Source organism: Mesoplodon densirostris, chromosome 13, assembly GCF_025265405.1.
Source record: "Mesoplodon densirostris isolate mMesDen1 chromosome 13, mMesDen1 primary haplotype, whole genome shotgun sequence".
Classification (NCBI taxonomy): domain Eukaryota; kingdom Metazoa; phylum Chordata; class Mammalia; order Artiodactyla; family Ziphiidae; genus Mesoplodon; species Mesoplodon densirostris.
In genome coordinates, this window is record NC_082673.1 from 66,211,867 (window position 1) to 66,230,445 (window position 18,579).

The 18,579-nt window shown below is 36.3% G+C and overlaps 1 protein-coding gene across 1 annotated transcript in view; it reads left to right on the forward strand.

Moving 5' to 3' along the window:
- PKHD1L1 (PKHD1 like 1) overlaps window positions 1–18,579 on the forward strand; it is a 152,527-nt gene that overhangs the window by 57,727 nt on the left and 76,221 nt on the right. The window contains exons 26-38 of the mRNA XM_060115730.1: window positions 238–360; window positions 1,055–1,160; window positions 3,633–3,743; window positions 5,050–5,214; window positions 6,166–6,287; window positions 8,010–8,142; window positions 8,562–8,757; window positions 10,662–10,804; window positions 11,224–11,328; window positions 12,261–12,449; window positions 13,232–13,402; window positions 13,946–14,172; window positions 15,252–16,236. Of these exons, the coding sequence (XP_059971713.1) occupies window positions 238–360; window positions 1,055–1,160; window positions 3,633–3,743; window positions 5,050–5,214; window positions 6,166–6,287; window positions 8,010–8,142; window positions 8,562–8,757; window positions 10,662–10,804; window positions 11,224–11,328; window positions 12,261–12,449; window positions 13,232–13,402; window positions 13,946–14,172; window positions 15,252–16,236 (2,776 nt within the window). The remainder of the gene's footprint in view (window positions 1–237; window positions 361–1,054; window positions 1,161–3,632; window positions 3,744–5,049; window positions 5,215–6,165; window positions 6,288–8,009; window positions 8,143–8,561; window positions 8,758–10,661; window positions 10,805–11,223; window positions 11,329–12,260; window positions 12,450–13,231; window positions 13,403–13,945; window positions 14,173–15,251; window positions 16,237–18,579) is intronic.

The following is an 18,579-nucleotide window of genomic DNA, read 5'->3' on the forward strand; positions in this document are numbered from 1 at the left end:
ATTTAATTCAAGTTGTAATTGATGCAATATATGATACTGCAATGATGTTATCAGTTTTTTTCTTGGGTAGATTATCATTTTTGAAGAGGCTTCTTTTTCAAAAATGTGATTAAATGGCTTTGAATTGTTTTCATCCTTTGGCTTTTCACTTTTAGCCATGCTTAAACTTAAAAAGAAAAACTACTGTGATCATATTTATTATAACCTTTCTAGTAAAATAATCTCGTCTAAAAATAGATCAATGATTCCAACATTTTTGGAGAAAAGGCTAACATGATGGTTACAAGGATAAAGGAAGGTGGCTTATTCAGACAGCGCATGCTGGGAGACCTACTTCGTACACCCAACAAACAGCCACAGGTATTTTTGAAAGTTTCCTCGTGATGTAATTTTAAATGTATAACTATTTTGTAATACATTAAAGACCTGGTAAAACAGAAGAGATGACATCTTTATTTTTCATGTGACTATTTGTTAACAGATGATCAACTCAATGATATTATTTTGTGACTTTGGGGAAAATTATCTTCCTTATGATAAAAGATTTTAAGCTCTACTGTTAGTATTTGAAAATATATTCTTTCATTTAATCTTTATAGTAACTCTGTAAAGTAATTATTAATGTTACCACTCACTGATGAGGAAATTAAATTGTATGGAGTTTAGGTGACTTTCCCAAGAGCAACCTTTATTTTTCTTCATAGCACTTATCACCCCCAGGGCATAATGTGCATTTTCTTTTTTTGGTAAGTTTATAGCCTTATGCAAGGCTCTCTGTCCTACCTCCACTAGAATATAAGTTCAGTAACAGCAGGGTTGTCATCTGTTTTGTTAAATGTGCTTGATACATTTACAACTGTGCCTGACGAATAATGGACACACTCACTGAATGAATCAATGAAGTGTCAAAACAGAAAAAGTATAGATAGAATAGACTAATTTTTGGAAACCAACAAACCAGCAAACAAGCAAATTTCCATTACTTTTTCTAAATCCTATGCATAGTCTATTTCACCATGCTACCCTTGTTACCTCTGTGTTTCTTTATTTGAAGGTTGAAGTCTATGTTAATGAAATCCCAGCTAAATGTTCAGGTGACTGTGGGTTTACATGGGATCCCACAACTACTCCTCAAGTCTGGGCCATAAGCCCTTCCCAAGGTAATCTCTTGCTTTTGAACTTGGAGTATGGGGTGGAAGACAATTGGCAAAAATGTAAACTGATAATGATTTTTTTATATTCTAACTAAGGCAAGCAGACAGTCCTACATAGTGAAAAAAAATCTATCAGATCAGAAAGCTATGGAAAGATCATTAATTATCTTTGCAAAAAATATCACTGTTGAAATTGGACTCACTAGTATTCTGCTTCTCCAGTTTCACCAACTTCTAGGAGATATAGTACTAAAAGGCCAATAACAAGAGAGCTGCTATTTAGTAAAAGAAAATAATTAGGTCCTAGATTTGAGAATAAGAGATAGAAAAATTATTGCCGAGAACTCAGTCTAGGGGGACACATTGTAAAATACCTTCATAGTATGTGATTGCTTTAAAAAAAAAAAACACCAGATTATATTATGTCTGAACTCCCAAGGATTGAAATAAACAGCATGACCAAGGATTGTAAGGTGTGGCTTTTTTCCAGTCAGAAAGGTAAGCTCAGATACTATAATCATATATTTAGTCTTGTTGACTAGTAGGAAAATTCACCTGCTAATTATAAATCAGCAAACAAAAAGAAAAAACCCATTGAAATCTTTAAAATAAGACAACTTTGTGTTGAAAGAATATATTCTTCAGACTTTTTTATAATTATAGTTCTCTCTAAGCACCATGCTCAGTGTTAGGCCCCTACGAACTTCCCCAGAGGCAATCACAATAATTAATTTTGTGTGTATTTTTCCATGCCATTTTAAATACCTTTTGTGTATAACACACATATGGTAATTTTGCCAGTTCTTTTTTTTTTTTTTTTTCTTTTTGCGGTATGCGGGCCTCTCACTGTTGTGGCCTCTCCCGCTGCGGAGCACAGGCTCCGGATGCACAGGCCCAGCGGCCATGGCTCACGGGCCCAGCCGCTCCGCGGCATATGGGATCCTCCCAGATCGGGGCACGAACCCGTATCCCCCGCATCGGCAGGCGGACTCTCAACCACTGCGCCACCAGGGAGGCCCTGCCAGTTCTTTAAGTTTACAAATGAGCTATTACATTGTAAATATCATTTGCATCTTTTGTCATTCAGCATTCATTTTGAGAAATATTTATATGGTTTTATGTATATCTAATTCATCACTAAAATACTTCATGGATACACCAATTTATTTGTTCTTCTATTGATGGACATTTACATCATTTACAAGTTTTTTGTTTTCACACATGACTGTATTGAGCTTTCTTGTACAAATCTACTATAACATACATGCTAGAGCTTCTTTAGGGTTTATACCTACATGTGGATTAATGGGTATATGTGTATTCAGTTCATTAGGTGACCAAATTGCTCCCCAAAGTGGCTGTGCCTCCAGTGGGTATGAGAGCACCATATTCCCCACATCTTTGCCAACACTTCATATTATGAGTTTCTAATTTTGGTCAATCTGATGAGTGTAAGAAGTTATCTCATCATTGCTTTAATGTTGTCTATTCCCTGATTAGTAATGCACAGGAATATCTTCTTGTATGTTTCTTGGACATTTAAATTATTTCTTCTTCTGCAAATTGCTTGTTAACATCTTTTATCCACTTATCAGATTGTCTTTTTTCTATCAACTTGCACTGTATATTGTATGTTATGTTTGCTGATTCTTTGCACACATCTTCTCCCAGTATTTCACTTATGATTTTTTTTAGTATCTTGTTCATGGAAAAGTTTAAATCACTGATTTATTTTAATTTATATATCTTTTCCTTTATGGATAACCATGGCTTTTTGTATCTTATTTAAGAAATCCATCTCTACATTAACGTCATTAAGGTATTCGGTTATGTTTCTTCTAAAATTTTGAAGTTTTGTTTTTCATCCTTAGCTATTTAAATCCATTTATAATCTGTGTTGTGTGTGATGTTATATGAGTCGGGTGACCGTGTCATTTATTGATCAAATCTGGATACCTTTAAGAGTGAATGGAGAACATTCAGTATAGGATGCTGGGCCAGCAAGTATAAACCTGGAATAGCCCAGGCATTTTAGGATGGGTATCATCCCAGATAAAGTAATCATATCCTATTTCAAATGGAAAGTGTCTACTACCCTTATTGTACAGTTTATTCTTTTCTCAGGAGTTTGTGATGGCGGTTCTGTCCTAGTCTAAGTTACTATATGGAAATGTCTGTTTAATTTCTTTGTCATAAGAATCATTTTCCTTTCCTTACAACATTCTATACTTAGTCAGATAATTCTTTCCACTAATCTCTATAAACACACAGATTCAAAACACGAAGCACTGTGCAGTAATTCAATGGAAAAAAAGTACCATTGCTAAATAAATGTCTTTTTTCCCTGCTTGCTTATAGGCTTATTGTTTATATCTTTTAGAAGATAGTCTCACTTTTCTCTGAGAAATACCTGATTTCATAACAACAGATTCTATGTTTTTTCATTTTAATATTGTTATTTAAATTTATCCTTTTCAGGGTCCTATGAAGAAAGCACAATTCTAACCGTATCAGGCTCTGGATTTTCTCCTAGTTCAACTGTATCGGTCTCAGTTGGACCAGCAGGTTGCTCTCTTCTTTCTGTGAATGGTAGATTCTTTTAAAATCATTATTTTTGAGTCTAATTGTTTTTCTCTAAGAGAACGTAGAATCAAAGAGCAGTGTTATAATACTGATTTTCCTATAGAGTACCTTTGGGGTTATGAAATTGGCAAACTGCTCTGGATAAATACCTTATCTTTTTAATCTTTGATTATGACTACAGACTAATTCTTTCACTGTGGTACAGTGTCTTTATCCCATAACAGTTGATTTTTGTTCTTTTCCCTCATAAAGTGATTACATGAAATCTTTCCTTCTTTGGTATGTCTCTGGGACACAAAAATACATGAATTGCAGCTCTGATATTGCATGGTCCCCTCTGCCCATGCTTTGAAAATGCCTCATTAGTCATAGCAAGAGGACATAGCCATCTTCCTGGACTTCTAGTCCAAACTTCATAGTCCTCTATGTATTAATGTAGAATTTAAGGATCATATTTTCTATTTATGGAAAAGTGAGGACCATAATTATCTGTCTCCCTAAAAATTCTCTTTCACAATCCTAGGTATTTTTATTAATTTTAATAAGTTGGAATTACATAAGCAAATTCACCTTCCATATCATTTTAGTTGTTTTTTTTTTGCGGTACGTGGGCCTGTCACTGTTGTGGCCTCTCCCGTTGCAGAGCACAGGCTCCGGACGCGCAGGCTCAGGGGCCATGGCTCATGGCCCCAGCCGCTCCACGGCATGTGGGATCTTCCCGGACCGGGGCACGAACCCGTGTCCCCTGCATTGGCAGGCGGACTCTCAACCACTGTGCCACCAGGGAAGCACTAAGTTGTTTTAAATTTACATCTTCTATGCATTCTTGAGATCTAATAGTCAGTATTGCACCTGTATTATAAGTGCACCTATGTTGTTCTAAATGAAGTGAAGAATGTTTTTCACTTAGTTTTTATCAGTTTTCTTGTTGAAACCTAATATTTTACTCAGTTTGGGACATAAACAATATATTGGACCAAAGTTTTTAGAATTATTCATATAAATGATCGTATAGGTTATGATTTAAAATTCTTCTTATAGTAACTTTTTTCCCACAGTGTAGTACTCAGGAGCAAATTGTTTACTCCACTTTCATTATTATTTTACCTTACTCTTTTCTAGCCCTGTCTGATTCGTAATATGAGGTAGTTCGTAAAGGTTGTCCTCCCATTAATATATGAGTAGTATTCCTTAGATATATTTCTTGGAATATAAAAATGAATGCCACTGTTTATATTTGCAAATATAAAATTTCAGTAATTTTATCTAACAAAAGCATTTCTTGACCATTTTCTTCTTCTTTTATCACAAGAAAATGAGATCAACTGCCAGATTCTGAATGGAAGTGCTGGACATTTCCCAGTTGCTGTGTCCATAGCTGATGTTGGACTAGCACAGAATACAGAGGAGGAGGAATTACATTTCATTTATCAGAGTCAGATCTCACACATCTGGCCTGCTTCTGGAAGCCTAGCAGGTAATAGTTAATTGTTCCAAACAAAGAAAATTGCATATATTTCCATCATTTCATTGAACTGTTTCTAGAACAGGGTGAAGGGAGAGGACTCCAAAGCTTCCTCATATAGAACAAAGGAGACTCCTCTTTTAGAAGGCACAGTGGCTCAGTGGATGACTAATTCTTTTCTTATGCAGCATAAGTCAGGGTGACTGCTTCTACTTACATCTTAGGTTATTGAATTAATATCATCAATTATTACATGTGTCTATAACAAGCTCATTAATTATGTCAAGATAAGATTTATTAGTTATTATTCTGCTTACCAGCTGCTCCATTTATAATCACAGTCCCAGTGGAGCTACTAGACCCAGAAAAAGTTCCAGAAACAAATCAGGGAAAGGGATGCTGACGCAGAAGATGGAAAGAAAATAACACGTTTTTCCTGTCCTGCTTCATTTCCTTTGTGTTTTGTTTGTTTGTTTGTTTGACCATGCTTAATTGTGGATTTTGTGCTTTGGCCTTGATCTTTTTGGTGTGTTCTGTTTTTATACTTTATGTTATTTTTATTTTGTTGGGATTTTTTCTTAGTTTTTCTTTTACTTAAAGGTATTAAAATTTGGGATTTTGTATAAGTCTTAATTCACTCTCATTTCCCACTGTTTGAGTAAATAGAAATAGCATAATTTCTCTTTAGGATGAAGACACAAAAACAAATATTAGTTGCAAATCTGTGTTATTTCATTAAATCACTTAGCCCAGCCCCTTTACGGCTCCAGACTCCAGAGCTCAGACTCGGGTATATGGTGATGATTCTATATATCTCGAGGCTTGTCCTTGATCTATTTGCCAACCTGTCTCTTGGATGATTAGATAATTCTTGAATGATGTTAGATGACTGCCAAAGTGTCTTTTTGTTATAGTTAATCTAATGTGTTTTTGTTGTCTGATTTTGTGTTTTTACTTATGAAGGTGGTACTCTTCTGACTCTATCTGGATTTGGCTTTAATGAAAATTCAAAGGTATTAGTCGGAAATGAAACCTGCAATGTAATTGAAGGGAATTTGAATAAGATAACCTGCAGAACACCAAAAGTAAGGCATCTGATTTCAGTCATTTTTCTTCTATGTCTGAAATTGTATGAATTAAGGAACATCTCAGTAAAGGGTTAAACAAATGCCTTATTTACCCAGCAAGCGCAGAGTTTCAGTTATGCTCTTTAACAGTTATTTCTTCAACATTTTTTGCTGAGATCCAAATACCAAATATTATCTTCCACATTCTAGATACTTAACATCATTAAGGAAGACATACATATAAACCAATGTTAAATAGTGTGTTCCATTTGAAACGATAGAAGTAAACACAAAATGAAGATAAAATACAGCGGGGAGAGGGTGTCAGGAAGAGTTTCATGGACAAGTTGATGTCCTTTCAGAAGTGGAAGGATGATGAATGGGAGTTGACAAGGTAAATCCAAGGATGAAAAAAATATAGCAGTAATAAATAGTCTAAAAAATTCAGGGAAGCCATTCTAGACATTTTGGGGGTTTTTAAAGGAATATATATTTTAAATATGTTAACGTTTCAGTTTGTTGGCAAAACACACACAGTGTAAAGTTTCCCATGGAATATTACATCTCAGGACCAGTCATTGTTCTTTATTTTTTAAAATAGTGTTTAAATTTAAGCCAAGACTCTGTTTTACTTACTATGTGCAAAAGGAGTGAATTCCGTCACTAATATTTAAAAATGTAGTAGATTAAGGGTGGGAATTATTATGTAGTTGATGTAGGAAAAGTGAATTTGAGCATGTGTTGGACTGAATGGTGGAGAAGAGAATCTGGGGGATATAGTAAATTAAATCTTTGTTTAAATTATGTCATTCAATTAAACACTGAGTGTGCACTAAGTACTAGATGCTAGGAAAACGATTTTTCCTAATTGGGAATTGTATAGGTGCTGTATTGGTGAAAGCACTAAATATTTTTCTTAGGTTTTAGTCTTGGATTCTGGAGCTATGTCAGCAAAGTTTATAATAATGTCATTTGTCCATGAAGAGGAACAAAAATTACATTCAAGCCTATTTTAAGAGCAAAAGGCTCAAAACTTTAAGTATTGTATGCTTTATTAATTAGAGAATCACTTGTCCAGGGACTTACCTGGTGGCGCAGTGGTTAAGAATCCACCTGCGAATGTAGGGGACACGGGTTCAAGCCCTGGTCTGCGAAGAACCCACATGCTGTGGAGCAACTAAGCCCACGTGCCACAACTACTGAGCCTGTGCTCTAGAGCCTGCAAGCCACAACTACTGAAGCCTGTACTCCTAGAACCCGTGCTCCACAACAAGAGAAGCCACCGCAATGAGAAGCCCGTGCACCGCAACAGAGAGTAGCCCCCCCCCTTGCTGCAACTAGAGAAAGCCTGCACGCAGCAAGGAAGACCCAATGCAGCCATAAGTAGATAAATAAATAAATAAATTTATTAAAAAGAGAGAGAGAGAGAGAGAGACTCACTTGTTCAGAACATCTGAACTATATTGCAGAACCCTGGGAAATCCGATACTATAGATGCATTTGAATTGATCATAAATACCCACAAAACCACTATATCATATAGCTTTATCTAAAGAATTCAAACATGCAACCTACATTTGACACCACAACTTTCTAAATATCTGATAGTTAACTCTGATTCATGACTTTGAAAGAAAAACATCTTTGGAAGTTTATTTTGAATAATTCTGTTTGTTTTTAGCCATTTAATCTCAACATTTAATATTTTCTAATTGTTTTATTTTTTTCCTCTTATTTCAGAGAATTGAGGGTACAGTTGATATATCAGTTATTACCAGTGGATTTCAAGCCATGGCAAAGAATGCTTATAGCTATAATTGTTTACAGACTCCAGTTATAACTGATTTTAGTCCCAAAGTACGGACAATACTGGGTAAGAAATTCTTCAATAAGATTAATCATTTGATATATATGTATGTGTATACCATTTCTAAAAAAGCTTTTGAAGCAGTTTCTCTGCGGTTGTGTTTCTTAAAGCAAAACCTGTCACAGGTTTTCTTTTCTAACCATAAATTGGTCTGTTTATTATATCACTTTGAACATGTGCAATAATAAGAAAAATATAATTTTTAAAGTTCTTTGCCATATTTTTCCCTGTTAAACAATTAAACATGAATTTTATCTCCATGTGGCAGCTATCAACTCTTTCATTGATTTTCTTTTACCTCTGAAAGTGTTAGGATTTCCTAAATCCATTGAAACGTAAGAGATGAGTTGGTTGACTTAATATTCAAATTTTGTACTAGATAATACATTGACTCTTTTTGTAAAACTTTTCTTTTAAAATAATAGGAGAAGTTAATTTAACAATTAAGGGTTATAACTTTGGAAATGAACTCACACAAAATGTGGAGGTCTACGTTGGAGGAAAATCCTGCCAGGTCCTTCACTGGAACTTCACAGATATTAGATGCCTTTTGCCCAAGCTGTCTCCTGGAAAACATGATATCTGTGTAGAAGTCAGAAACTGGGGTTTTGCATCAACAAGGTATGGTAATGACCATAAACTTTGACAGAGTTGTGGAACACATGGTACTAATATATTGAGATAGGAAGAGAAATAGTCATTAACCTTATAATTTTCAGTTGCTCTCTTCACCTTTCTACAATTCCTTTTGCAAAAGATTCTGAAAATATCTCATAACATGCAGTATGATACTTAGGTTTGAGACCAATACCATTCAGATTAGGTTGTAAGATTTCTCTGCAGAACTAGGTTTATGTATATGTCACATGACTTTCATTCATTCTGGAAATACTTATCAAGAAGTTACTGGGGGGAAGGCACTTTCTCAGTGCTGGATTTATAGTGGGGAATAAGAGGGATGTGTCCCCCACCTTAATGATGCCCAAACTTTTGTTGGGGAGGCAGATTTCAAACAGATGATTTCATCAATAAGTGGATTATAAATGAGAAAAAGGCTATGGATAAGAGGTCCCAGGTGCTACAAGAACATATAATAGAGCTAATTTTTCCTGAGGGACTGGGGACTGGAAAGAGTTCTCTGAGAAGGTGACAAGTAAGCCAAGAAACGGGTGGGAGCTGCCAGGTGAAGGAGAGGGTGGAGAGAATCCTCCTCCAGCTCTAACTTTCCTTTAAATAGGTGTTTAGTATTTTCTTCCCTGAAGCTGCTTGTCAACTGGTAAAATTTTAGTTCTGGCATAAGGAGGTTACTGGTTCAGAGTACTTAGAAAAAGAGAAAACTGGAATTTAGGGATTTAAAAAAAGGCAAGTAAAACTGATGTCAGAGTAGAAGGAGAGATCATTGTAGAAGAGTCTTGTGGGAGGTGAAGAAAGAAGAGCAACAGTAAACATAAACCTCAGCACTACATCCCCTCTTAGATTCACAGGGCAGAGCTCACATGGTTCTAGAAGAGCTGTTGACTTGTGCTTTGGCTTGATGATATAATGGGCAGAATTGACAGCATACAAAACTGGGTACTTGGGTGGTGGTTCAGAAACTACCAATTCAGTTATGATGAGGAAGTTAGATAAAAATTAACACAAAGACTCATTTGAGGGCTTCCCTGGTGGCACAGTGGTTGGGAGTCCGCCTGCCGATGCAGGGGGCGCGGGTTCGTGCCCCAGTCCGGGAGGATCCCACATGCCACGGAGCGGCTGGGCCCATGAGCCATGGCCGCTGAGCCTGTGCGTCCGGAGCCTGTGCTCCACAACAGGAGAGGCCACGACAGTGAGAGGCCCGTGTACAGCAAAAAAAAAAAAAAAAAGACTCATTTGAGTTATGGTGGGAGCTGGGATGTGGAAGTCAACTCTATATGTCAGGTCAGAAAAGCACTGCACATTTTGATGGCCTCCTAGCAGATACATTGTAATGAAGCAAAATAAATTTAAAACCCTCTCATTGAAATAGTGGGAAGGGAGATCATGACAAGTTTTCAACAAATATAGAATGATAAATTCAAATTAATTGCACAAAACTTTACTTATATTAAATGTATGGAGTTTCATTACTATTCTTTTTTATAGATAATGCTGCCTGTATGGGTTTTTTGGGGGGGTTGGTTTTTTTATGCCTTTATGTTTTATTCTAATAACTAGATAAAATATTTTAAAGGATTTCATGTATTTCTTGTGACCTCAGTTCTCATAACCATATTTTTCCCATAGTATTTTAAGTTCTTCCATCTCAAATTCTCCTGCCATGGGATTTTCAGAAATGTTATTTTCATATTTAGGGAAACAACTGTTATATATATATATGATCCAACCAAATTGAGGTTATGATAATTATCAGATTATCTAGTTTGAGAAAGTAATGTTTTATTAAATATTCAAGTACTTCCTCTTAAATGAATCAGGTCCTAAGAAGAGTTTAACAACATGACCCCATGGAATGCTCATTGAAATACCTCTTAATTTTTCTTTTACAGAGACAAATTAAATGCTTCTATACAGTATATTTTGCAAGTGACCAACATGTTTCCACAGAAGGGCTCCTTATATGGTGGAACTGAAATCACTATAATGGGTTTGGGATTCAGCACAATACTAGCTGAGAACACTGTGCTTTTGGGTAAGAGTTTCATCCTCACAAGAGGGCTGTTATCATTTTTCTCATCTTAAATGATGTGCTGTAGGTGCTGTGTTATTACACAAATACTCTCAGTCATGGAAGCTTTGTTTTTCTATTAGCATGTAAAAGGTTAAGTGTATTTGGCTAGGCGGTAAAAATAAACTAAACAACAGCTTCTGATTTCAATAAATAATTACCAAATATTTAATGTGTATAGAACACTTTAAAAAAGGAGAGGTCTCTGTTCTAAAACTAGTCAGTACTCAAACATGATTACTATCAGAAAAAAGTACCAAAGATCTTACTATGTAATGGGGAGCTTTTGTAGGGCCTTGACTATTGACTAATTATACTTCGTCTCTGTATTTCACAAAAACTATTTGAGAAAATGTTTTTTCCCCCATCTTTTTTCTTTCTAGGGTCCTTCCCTTGCAATGTGACAGCATCATCAGAAAATGTCATAAAATGTATTGTTCATTCAACAGGGAAAGTATTCAGGATTACCAACAGTGGGGAAGATTCAGGTATCAGACAACATTTATCTGCTGTAAATAATGGAGACATGTTACCTTGGAATTAATTTGATTTTTACTTATAATACTTCAAAGTATTCAGAGAATAATTATTGTTATTTCTTTGTATAAGTTGTTAATAGTTTGTCTAGAATTTATCCACTTGACAGAGGGGGCCACATATAGAATGAATCAGCAAGCAGTAGACTTGAGTCTAGAAGGCTAGGCTTAAGGTTTCCAAGTTCAGGAATTGCCACTTGGTTTTACTGCAGTATAGAACCCCCTGAATTACTATAGTTTGTTTTCCATTATGGGTTTCTAAATAAATATTCAGATAGAAATTATATAGATTTTTGCGTGCCTCAATGCCTGAGAAAATTTTTGTGTTTAAAGAGTTGATCAGAGGGCTTCCCTGGTGGAGCAGTGGTTGAGAGTCCACCTGCCGATGCAGGGGACACGGGTTTGTGCCCCGGTCCGGGAACATCCCACATGCCGCGGAGCGGCTGGGCCCGTGAGCCATGGCCTCTGAGCCTGCGCGTCCGGAGCCTGTGCTCCGCAGCAGGAGAGGCCACAACAGTGAGAGGCCCGCGTACCGCAAAAAAAAAAAAAAAAAAAAGAATTGATCAGAGCTTTTAAAAATATTCCATGTGACATTTCTGAACAACTTGTTTATTGACTCTGATTTTTTTCAAATTGCCTCTCGGTCATCAGTTTTGGAGTTGTGTGGTTTATCTTTTCCTTAGCTTCTCATTATGTTACTTTCCATTATTTCTGTTTATTTTTATTATGTGTTTAAAGAAGACATGTAAAAGTTTTACAGTGTTAATTAAAAAGTTTTTTCACTCGTGGCTGTATAAAAGGGCAATATTTTCAAAGATAATTATTAAGAATTATTACTCCTTTTCCTTTTTTCTTTAAAAATACGACTCAATTCTTGCTCCCAGTACACGGATTAGGTTATGCCTGGTCACCATCAGTCTTAAATGTGTCTGTGGGAGACACAGTGACATGGCATTGGCAAGCACATCCATATCTCAGGGGAATAGGATATAGAGTTTTCTCTGTCTCCAGTCCTGGAAGTGTAATTTATGATGGCAAAGGATTTACCAATAGAAGAGAAAAATCTGCATCAGGTATGTTTCTGCTTCATTGCATTTTGCATCATGCTTCTTTTTCCCAGATATAATAAAAAGAAATTTGTTTAGATTTAAAATACTTTTGCATAAATAATATATACAAATACACAAAATGATTTAGCTGGCATTTTATTGCTATAGTAAAAATATTACAAATTTATAAAATATTCTAAATGAATGTCAGCAAGGTATTTTATACATCAGAGATGAGTTCTGATATCAGAAATATCTCTATTCATTCTGCAATAATCAACCAGAAAAATATATTGAAACAAGCAAAATACAAAGAAAATTGAAGTACGTGTTTTAATCATACCAATCTGATAGCAAGTATGAACTTCTGTTGATTGGAATCAGCTTTAAAATCAGTCTTTCTTCTAGGACAGCTTAGCGTACAGTGTGCCTTTTAGACTGCCTGTTTTGTTCTACACATGTAGCAGTTTGAACTTTTTACTCATGAACACAAACTGTTTTTCATTGCATGTTGAGTTTTTCTTTAAGATTCTGTGAATTATGCCAGATTTAACATGGTTTCTCTAGAAAAATTAATGCTGGATCTTGCCTTCCTAGAATGTAATTTCATTATACAGGACAGCTCTTTTATAGACATTTTATAGTTGTTTTATAGTCATTTCCTTACTACTTCCTGTTGAAATATCACATGCATGAAAAATAAGAAACCTGTCATCTGCATGCACGTTTGAATGATTATTTCAAGTTTCTTTTCAAAGATGCATTAATTGCTTGTATTTATTATGTACCATCTCATTTTATGGTAGGTTCATTTTCTTACCAATTTACTTCACCTGGAATCCATTATTATAGCAGCGGGTATGTTGATGAGGCCCACTCCATTTTTCTCCAAGGAGTCATTCAAGTTTTACCAGCTGAAACCAGGCACATTCCCCTGCACCTGTTTGTGGGTGGCACTGAAGCCACATATGCTCAGGGTAAGAAGGTTAAAGGTAGAAACCCTGTCACTTCGGTGATCTAGGGTACATGCACCCTTTCTGGAGTAGGAGGCAGATGACTGGGGCTAACTGTCTCTCACTAGCCGCATGACCCTGAATAAGTTGGGACTGCTCTGAGGCTAGAATTTATTCTATAAAATAAGGGGATCATGTTAATGTTGTCCTGTCAGTCTCCCAGAATCCTTATGTGCCTCAAATGAGATGTTAATGTGAAAAGTTCTGATACTCTTTAAGTGCCTGAAAATATATTAAAATGTGAGATGATGTTGTTTTATTTTCCCTATAGGGTCTGGCCTTAGACAAATTGAAAAATAAATTAATTTCATATTCACTCTTTACTGTATCATCTTTGTCCAGGTCTTTCTTTTAACTTTGTACTGCCTGGGTCTCCTCTTGTCATTTGGGAAAAAAAGACTTACCAGAATATAAACCACCATCATCAAAATTAGAGTAATGCAGTCTGAAAACAATTCTTGTTTTAGAATTTTATCCGTGACTTACAGGCAATTCTTTTGTCTGAAGGAGGACCTGTGAATTTGCGCTTGGGAAGCTCTGTGACAGGCTGCCTAGCAACGGAACCCCTGTGTGGCCTGAACAGTACCGGGTTTGCACATTCAGATAGATTGCTCTTTGAGCTTTCAAGTTGTTTTTCACCATCTATAAGCAACATTAGTCCATCCATTGGAACACTAAATGAATTGATAACAATTACTGGACGTGGCTTCAGTAATCGCACATGTGCTAATAAGGTAAGAATATAAAGATCTCCTTTTTACTTCTGTATACACAATAAAAGGAAGATGTTTCATCCATAACCTCATAGTTTAATTTATGACAGCTTAATTGTGATATAATTCACACACCATACAACTCACCCATTTAATGTGCACAATTCAGAAGCTTTTGGTATGTTCGTAGACTTATGCATCCATCACCACAGTCAATTTTAGAACATTTTCTTTACCCCCAAAAGGAACCCCACAGTCCTTAGATATTACCCCCAACCCCTCCGTACTTCCTGGCCCTAAACAACCACTAATTTTTCTGTCTCTGTGGATTTGCCTATTGTGAATATTCTTATAAATAGAATCACACAATATGTGGTCATTTGTGACTAGCTGTATTCACTAAGCATAATGTTTTCAAGGTTCATCCATGATGTACCATGTAGCAGTACTTCATTTCCTTTTATGACTGAATAATATTCCACTGCATAGTGTATACATTTTATTTATCCATTCGTTAGTTCATGGACATTTAGGTTGTTTTCACCTTTTTGGCTATTATCAATAATGTAACTATGAACATTTGTGAATGATCATAATTTAGTTTAAGATTAATCCAAGATATGCCTTAATCAGCCCCCAAATTAATTTCATGAAAAAAAAGTTTGCACATGATCAATTTTTAAAAATTGATTGATTGATTGATTTTTTGGCTGCATTGGGTCTTTGTTGCTGTGCACGGGCTTTCTCTAGTTGAGGAGAGCAGGGGCTACTCTTCGTTGTGGTGCACGGGCTTCTCATTGCGGTGGCCTCCCTTGTTGTGGAGCATGGGCTCTAGGCGTGCGGGCTTCAGTAGTTGTGGCTCAAGGGCTCTAGAGCTCAGGCTCAGTAGTTGTGGCACGCGGGCTTAGTTGCTCCGCGGCATGTGGGATCTTCCTGGACCAGGGCTCGAACCCATGTCCCTTGCATTGGCAGGCAGATTCTTAACCACTGCGCCACCAGGGAAGTCCCCACTTTTTTAAATTTAGTTGTTGCTAATACAAAATTTAAGTTCACACTAGAGTAATGTATTGACTTGTTTTTCATATTCATTTTATTTTCAGGTTACAATTGGTAGCTATCCCTGTGTTGTAGAAGAAAGTAGTAATGATTCCATTGTGTGTCATATTGACCCTCAAAACTCAATGGATGTTGGCATCAGGGAAATTGTCACAGTAACTGTCTACAATCTGGGCACTGCTATCAACACACTGTCCAGTGAATTTGATAGGCGATTTGTACTTTTGCCAAACATCGACATGGTATTACCAAATGCAGGGTCAACTACAGGAATGACAAAAGTGACCATAAAAGGCTCTGGATTTGCAGTTTCTTCTGCTGATGTACAAGTCCTTATGGGTCATTTTCCATGCGAAGTTCTGTCAGTGAATTATACAGCCATTGAATGTGAAACATCTCCTGCTCCCCAGCAGCTTGTGAAGGTAAATCTTCTGATCCACGGAGTGCCTGCCCTGTGTCAAGGGAACTGCAGCTTTTCATACTTAGAAAGCGTCACTGCTTTTGTAACAGGAATCTCCCCAAGCACCATCAAAGGACCTGTAGAAGTTCTTATTGAAGGAGAAGGCTTTGGCACTATCTTGGAGGACATTTCTGTTTTCATTGGAAACCAACAGTTCAGAGCAATCGATGTTAATGAAAATAACATCACTGTTCTTGTGACTCCTCTTCCGGCTGGAATTTATTCTCTTAGTGTTGTGGTGGGAACGAAAGGCTTAGCTCTGGGAAACCTTACTGTCAGCAGCCCCCCAGTAGCATCTGTCACACCAACTTCTGGAAGCATTGGTGGTGGCACTACTTTGATGATCACTGGAAATGGCTTCTATCCAGGCAACACCACAGTCACTGTTGGGGATGAACCTTGCCAAATTATTTCTGTCAATTCCAGTGAAGTCTACTGCCGTACCCCAGCAGGGACAGCTGGAAGGGTCAGTGTAAAGATCTCTGTGAATGCAGTCGCTTATCCACCTCTGTCATTTACGTATGCCTTGGAAGATACTCCACTTCTCAGAGGAGTTATCCCAAGTACAGGTACGCCAATACCTGCTTTTTTGGTGTCTTGGTATAATATGATCAGTAATATTTACTAGCATAGAATTGGAATAATGTTTACAAATGATTTTTAGGATATGTTTTTAGACAAACCCTCTTAATCAATACATGGGATTTGAGTTCTGTGTAGTCTCTATTGTGAGATTATTTTTTGCACATTCTTGGGATAAAATTTTTGGCCAAATTCCCATTTCTGTTTTAAAACAAAATCTCCATTAACTTCACGTAAATTTCAAAACGAGGAAGAAATAGATGGATACCTGTAGACTAAAATTGGTCATTAATTTATGTCATTAATGTTAATATGACAGGAAATACCTGTTAAAATTCATAAGTAGTTCATCTTATTAACACTGAGAATTTTTTAGGTATCTTGTTTCCAGGAAACTACAATTGATTATTAACACAACAGAATTCTTTTTAAGGGAGTAATTGGCCCATTCAGGTGGAAAAAATATTATAAAATAGGATTTACTTAATTATTTAGTATGACTTGTTCTTCTGAGCTAAGAATAGATTGAGATGTCTTCCTGATCCTTTGTCATTATGTTATGCTGTTTCTGATCATCTTCAAGCTATTGGAATGCTTATCATCCATGTAATGATTTCTGAAGAGGCAGCTATAGTCTAATGGAGGAGAACATGGCCTTAATACCTGGATTCACACCTTGGTTCTTCTACTTTCCAGTGGTGAAACTTTGGACGAGTTTCTTAAAATATCAGCTTCCTTACACATGCAGATACCTTCCTCATAAGGTTAAAAAAATCTCATTCATATAATGCAACTTAAAAGTTTCCTTTAATAAAGAACTTATTAAATGTTGGCCTTTTAAAAAAAAGTCTTTGTTAATTTACAGTGCCAGGAAATGTATCAGGTTTGGGTAAGATATATTCTGTGCCTTCAAGAAGTTTGCTATTGAAATTTTCTTTTAGACATCAAGTTTTCTCATTTAGAATTTTAAAAAGCAAATATTAACAGTAGCAATGGCATACTTCCTCCCATATATTTGTAATCATTACAAATGAAGAGCTAGATATTGGCATATGTTCCTTATTTCCATGAACCATTTATGTCTCATCTCTCTTTGAATGTATCTTTCAAAACAATGTATCTGAAGATAAATGAGACTTGTAGACAAGTGAGAACTGAGCTATTGGGTTGGCCAAAAAGTGCCTTCGGTTTTTAAGTAAAAATAAAAAGCACGTTTTTCATTTTCACCAAGAACTTTATTGAACAACGTATTCACCCTTTTGTTCCAACTACTTTTGCCATTTTTCAGGCAACTCGTAATTCCATCTTCCCAAAACTTTTTATCTTTTTGAGCAAAGAACTGGTCCAGGTGCCTTTTACAGTCTTTCAGGGAATTGAAATTTTTTCCATTAAGAGAATTTTGTAAAGATAGAAATAAATGGAAATCCAAAGGTGCAATGTCTGGTGAATATGGCAGATGAATCAGAACTTCCCAGCCAAGCTTTAAGTTTTTGCCTGGTCATCAAAGAAACATTCGGCCTTGCGTTATCCTGATGGAAAATTATGTTTTCTGTTGACTAACTCTGGATGCTTTACATTGAGTGCTGCTTTCACTTGGGCTAATTGGGAGCAGTACTTGTTGGAATTAATCATTTGGTTTTCCAGAAGGAGCTCATAATAGAGGACTCCCTTCCATTCCAACCATATACACAACATCACCTTCTTTGGATGAAGACCGGCCTTTGGTGTGGTTGGTGTTGGTACATTTCGCTTGCCCCACGATCTCTTCTGTTTCACATTATTATACAGTATCCACTTTTCATTGCCCATCACAATTTGTTTTAAAAACAGAACATTTTTGTGACGTTTCAGTAGACAACTGCATGCGCAAATATGGTCAAAAAGGTTTTCTTCGCTTAAGTGGAACCCAAACATCAAAGCAATGAACATAACCAAGCTGGTGCAAATGATTTTCAACACTTGATTTGGATATTTTGAGTATGTCGGCTGTCTCCTGGATGGTATAATGTTGATCTCAATTAGTTTCTCAATTTGATCGCTATCAACTTCAACTGGTCTCCCCCACCGTGGAGCGTAGTCCAGCGAGAAATCTCCAACACAAAACTTCGCAAACCACTTTTGACATGTTTTATCAGTCACAGCACCTTCTCCATGTAGTGCACAAATCTTTTTCTTGCGTTTCAGTTGGCATTTTTACCTTTCTTGAAATAATAAAGCATAATATGCCAAAAATGTTGCTTTTTTCTTCCATCTTCAATATTAAAATGGCTACACAAAAATTCACCAATTTTGATGTCTTTTTTTAAATGCACGCTGATATGACAGCTGTC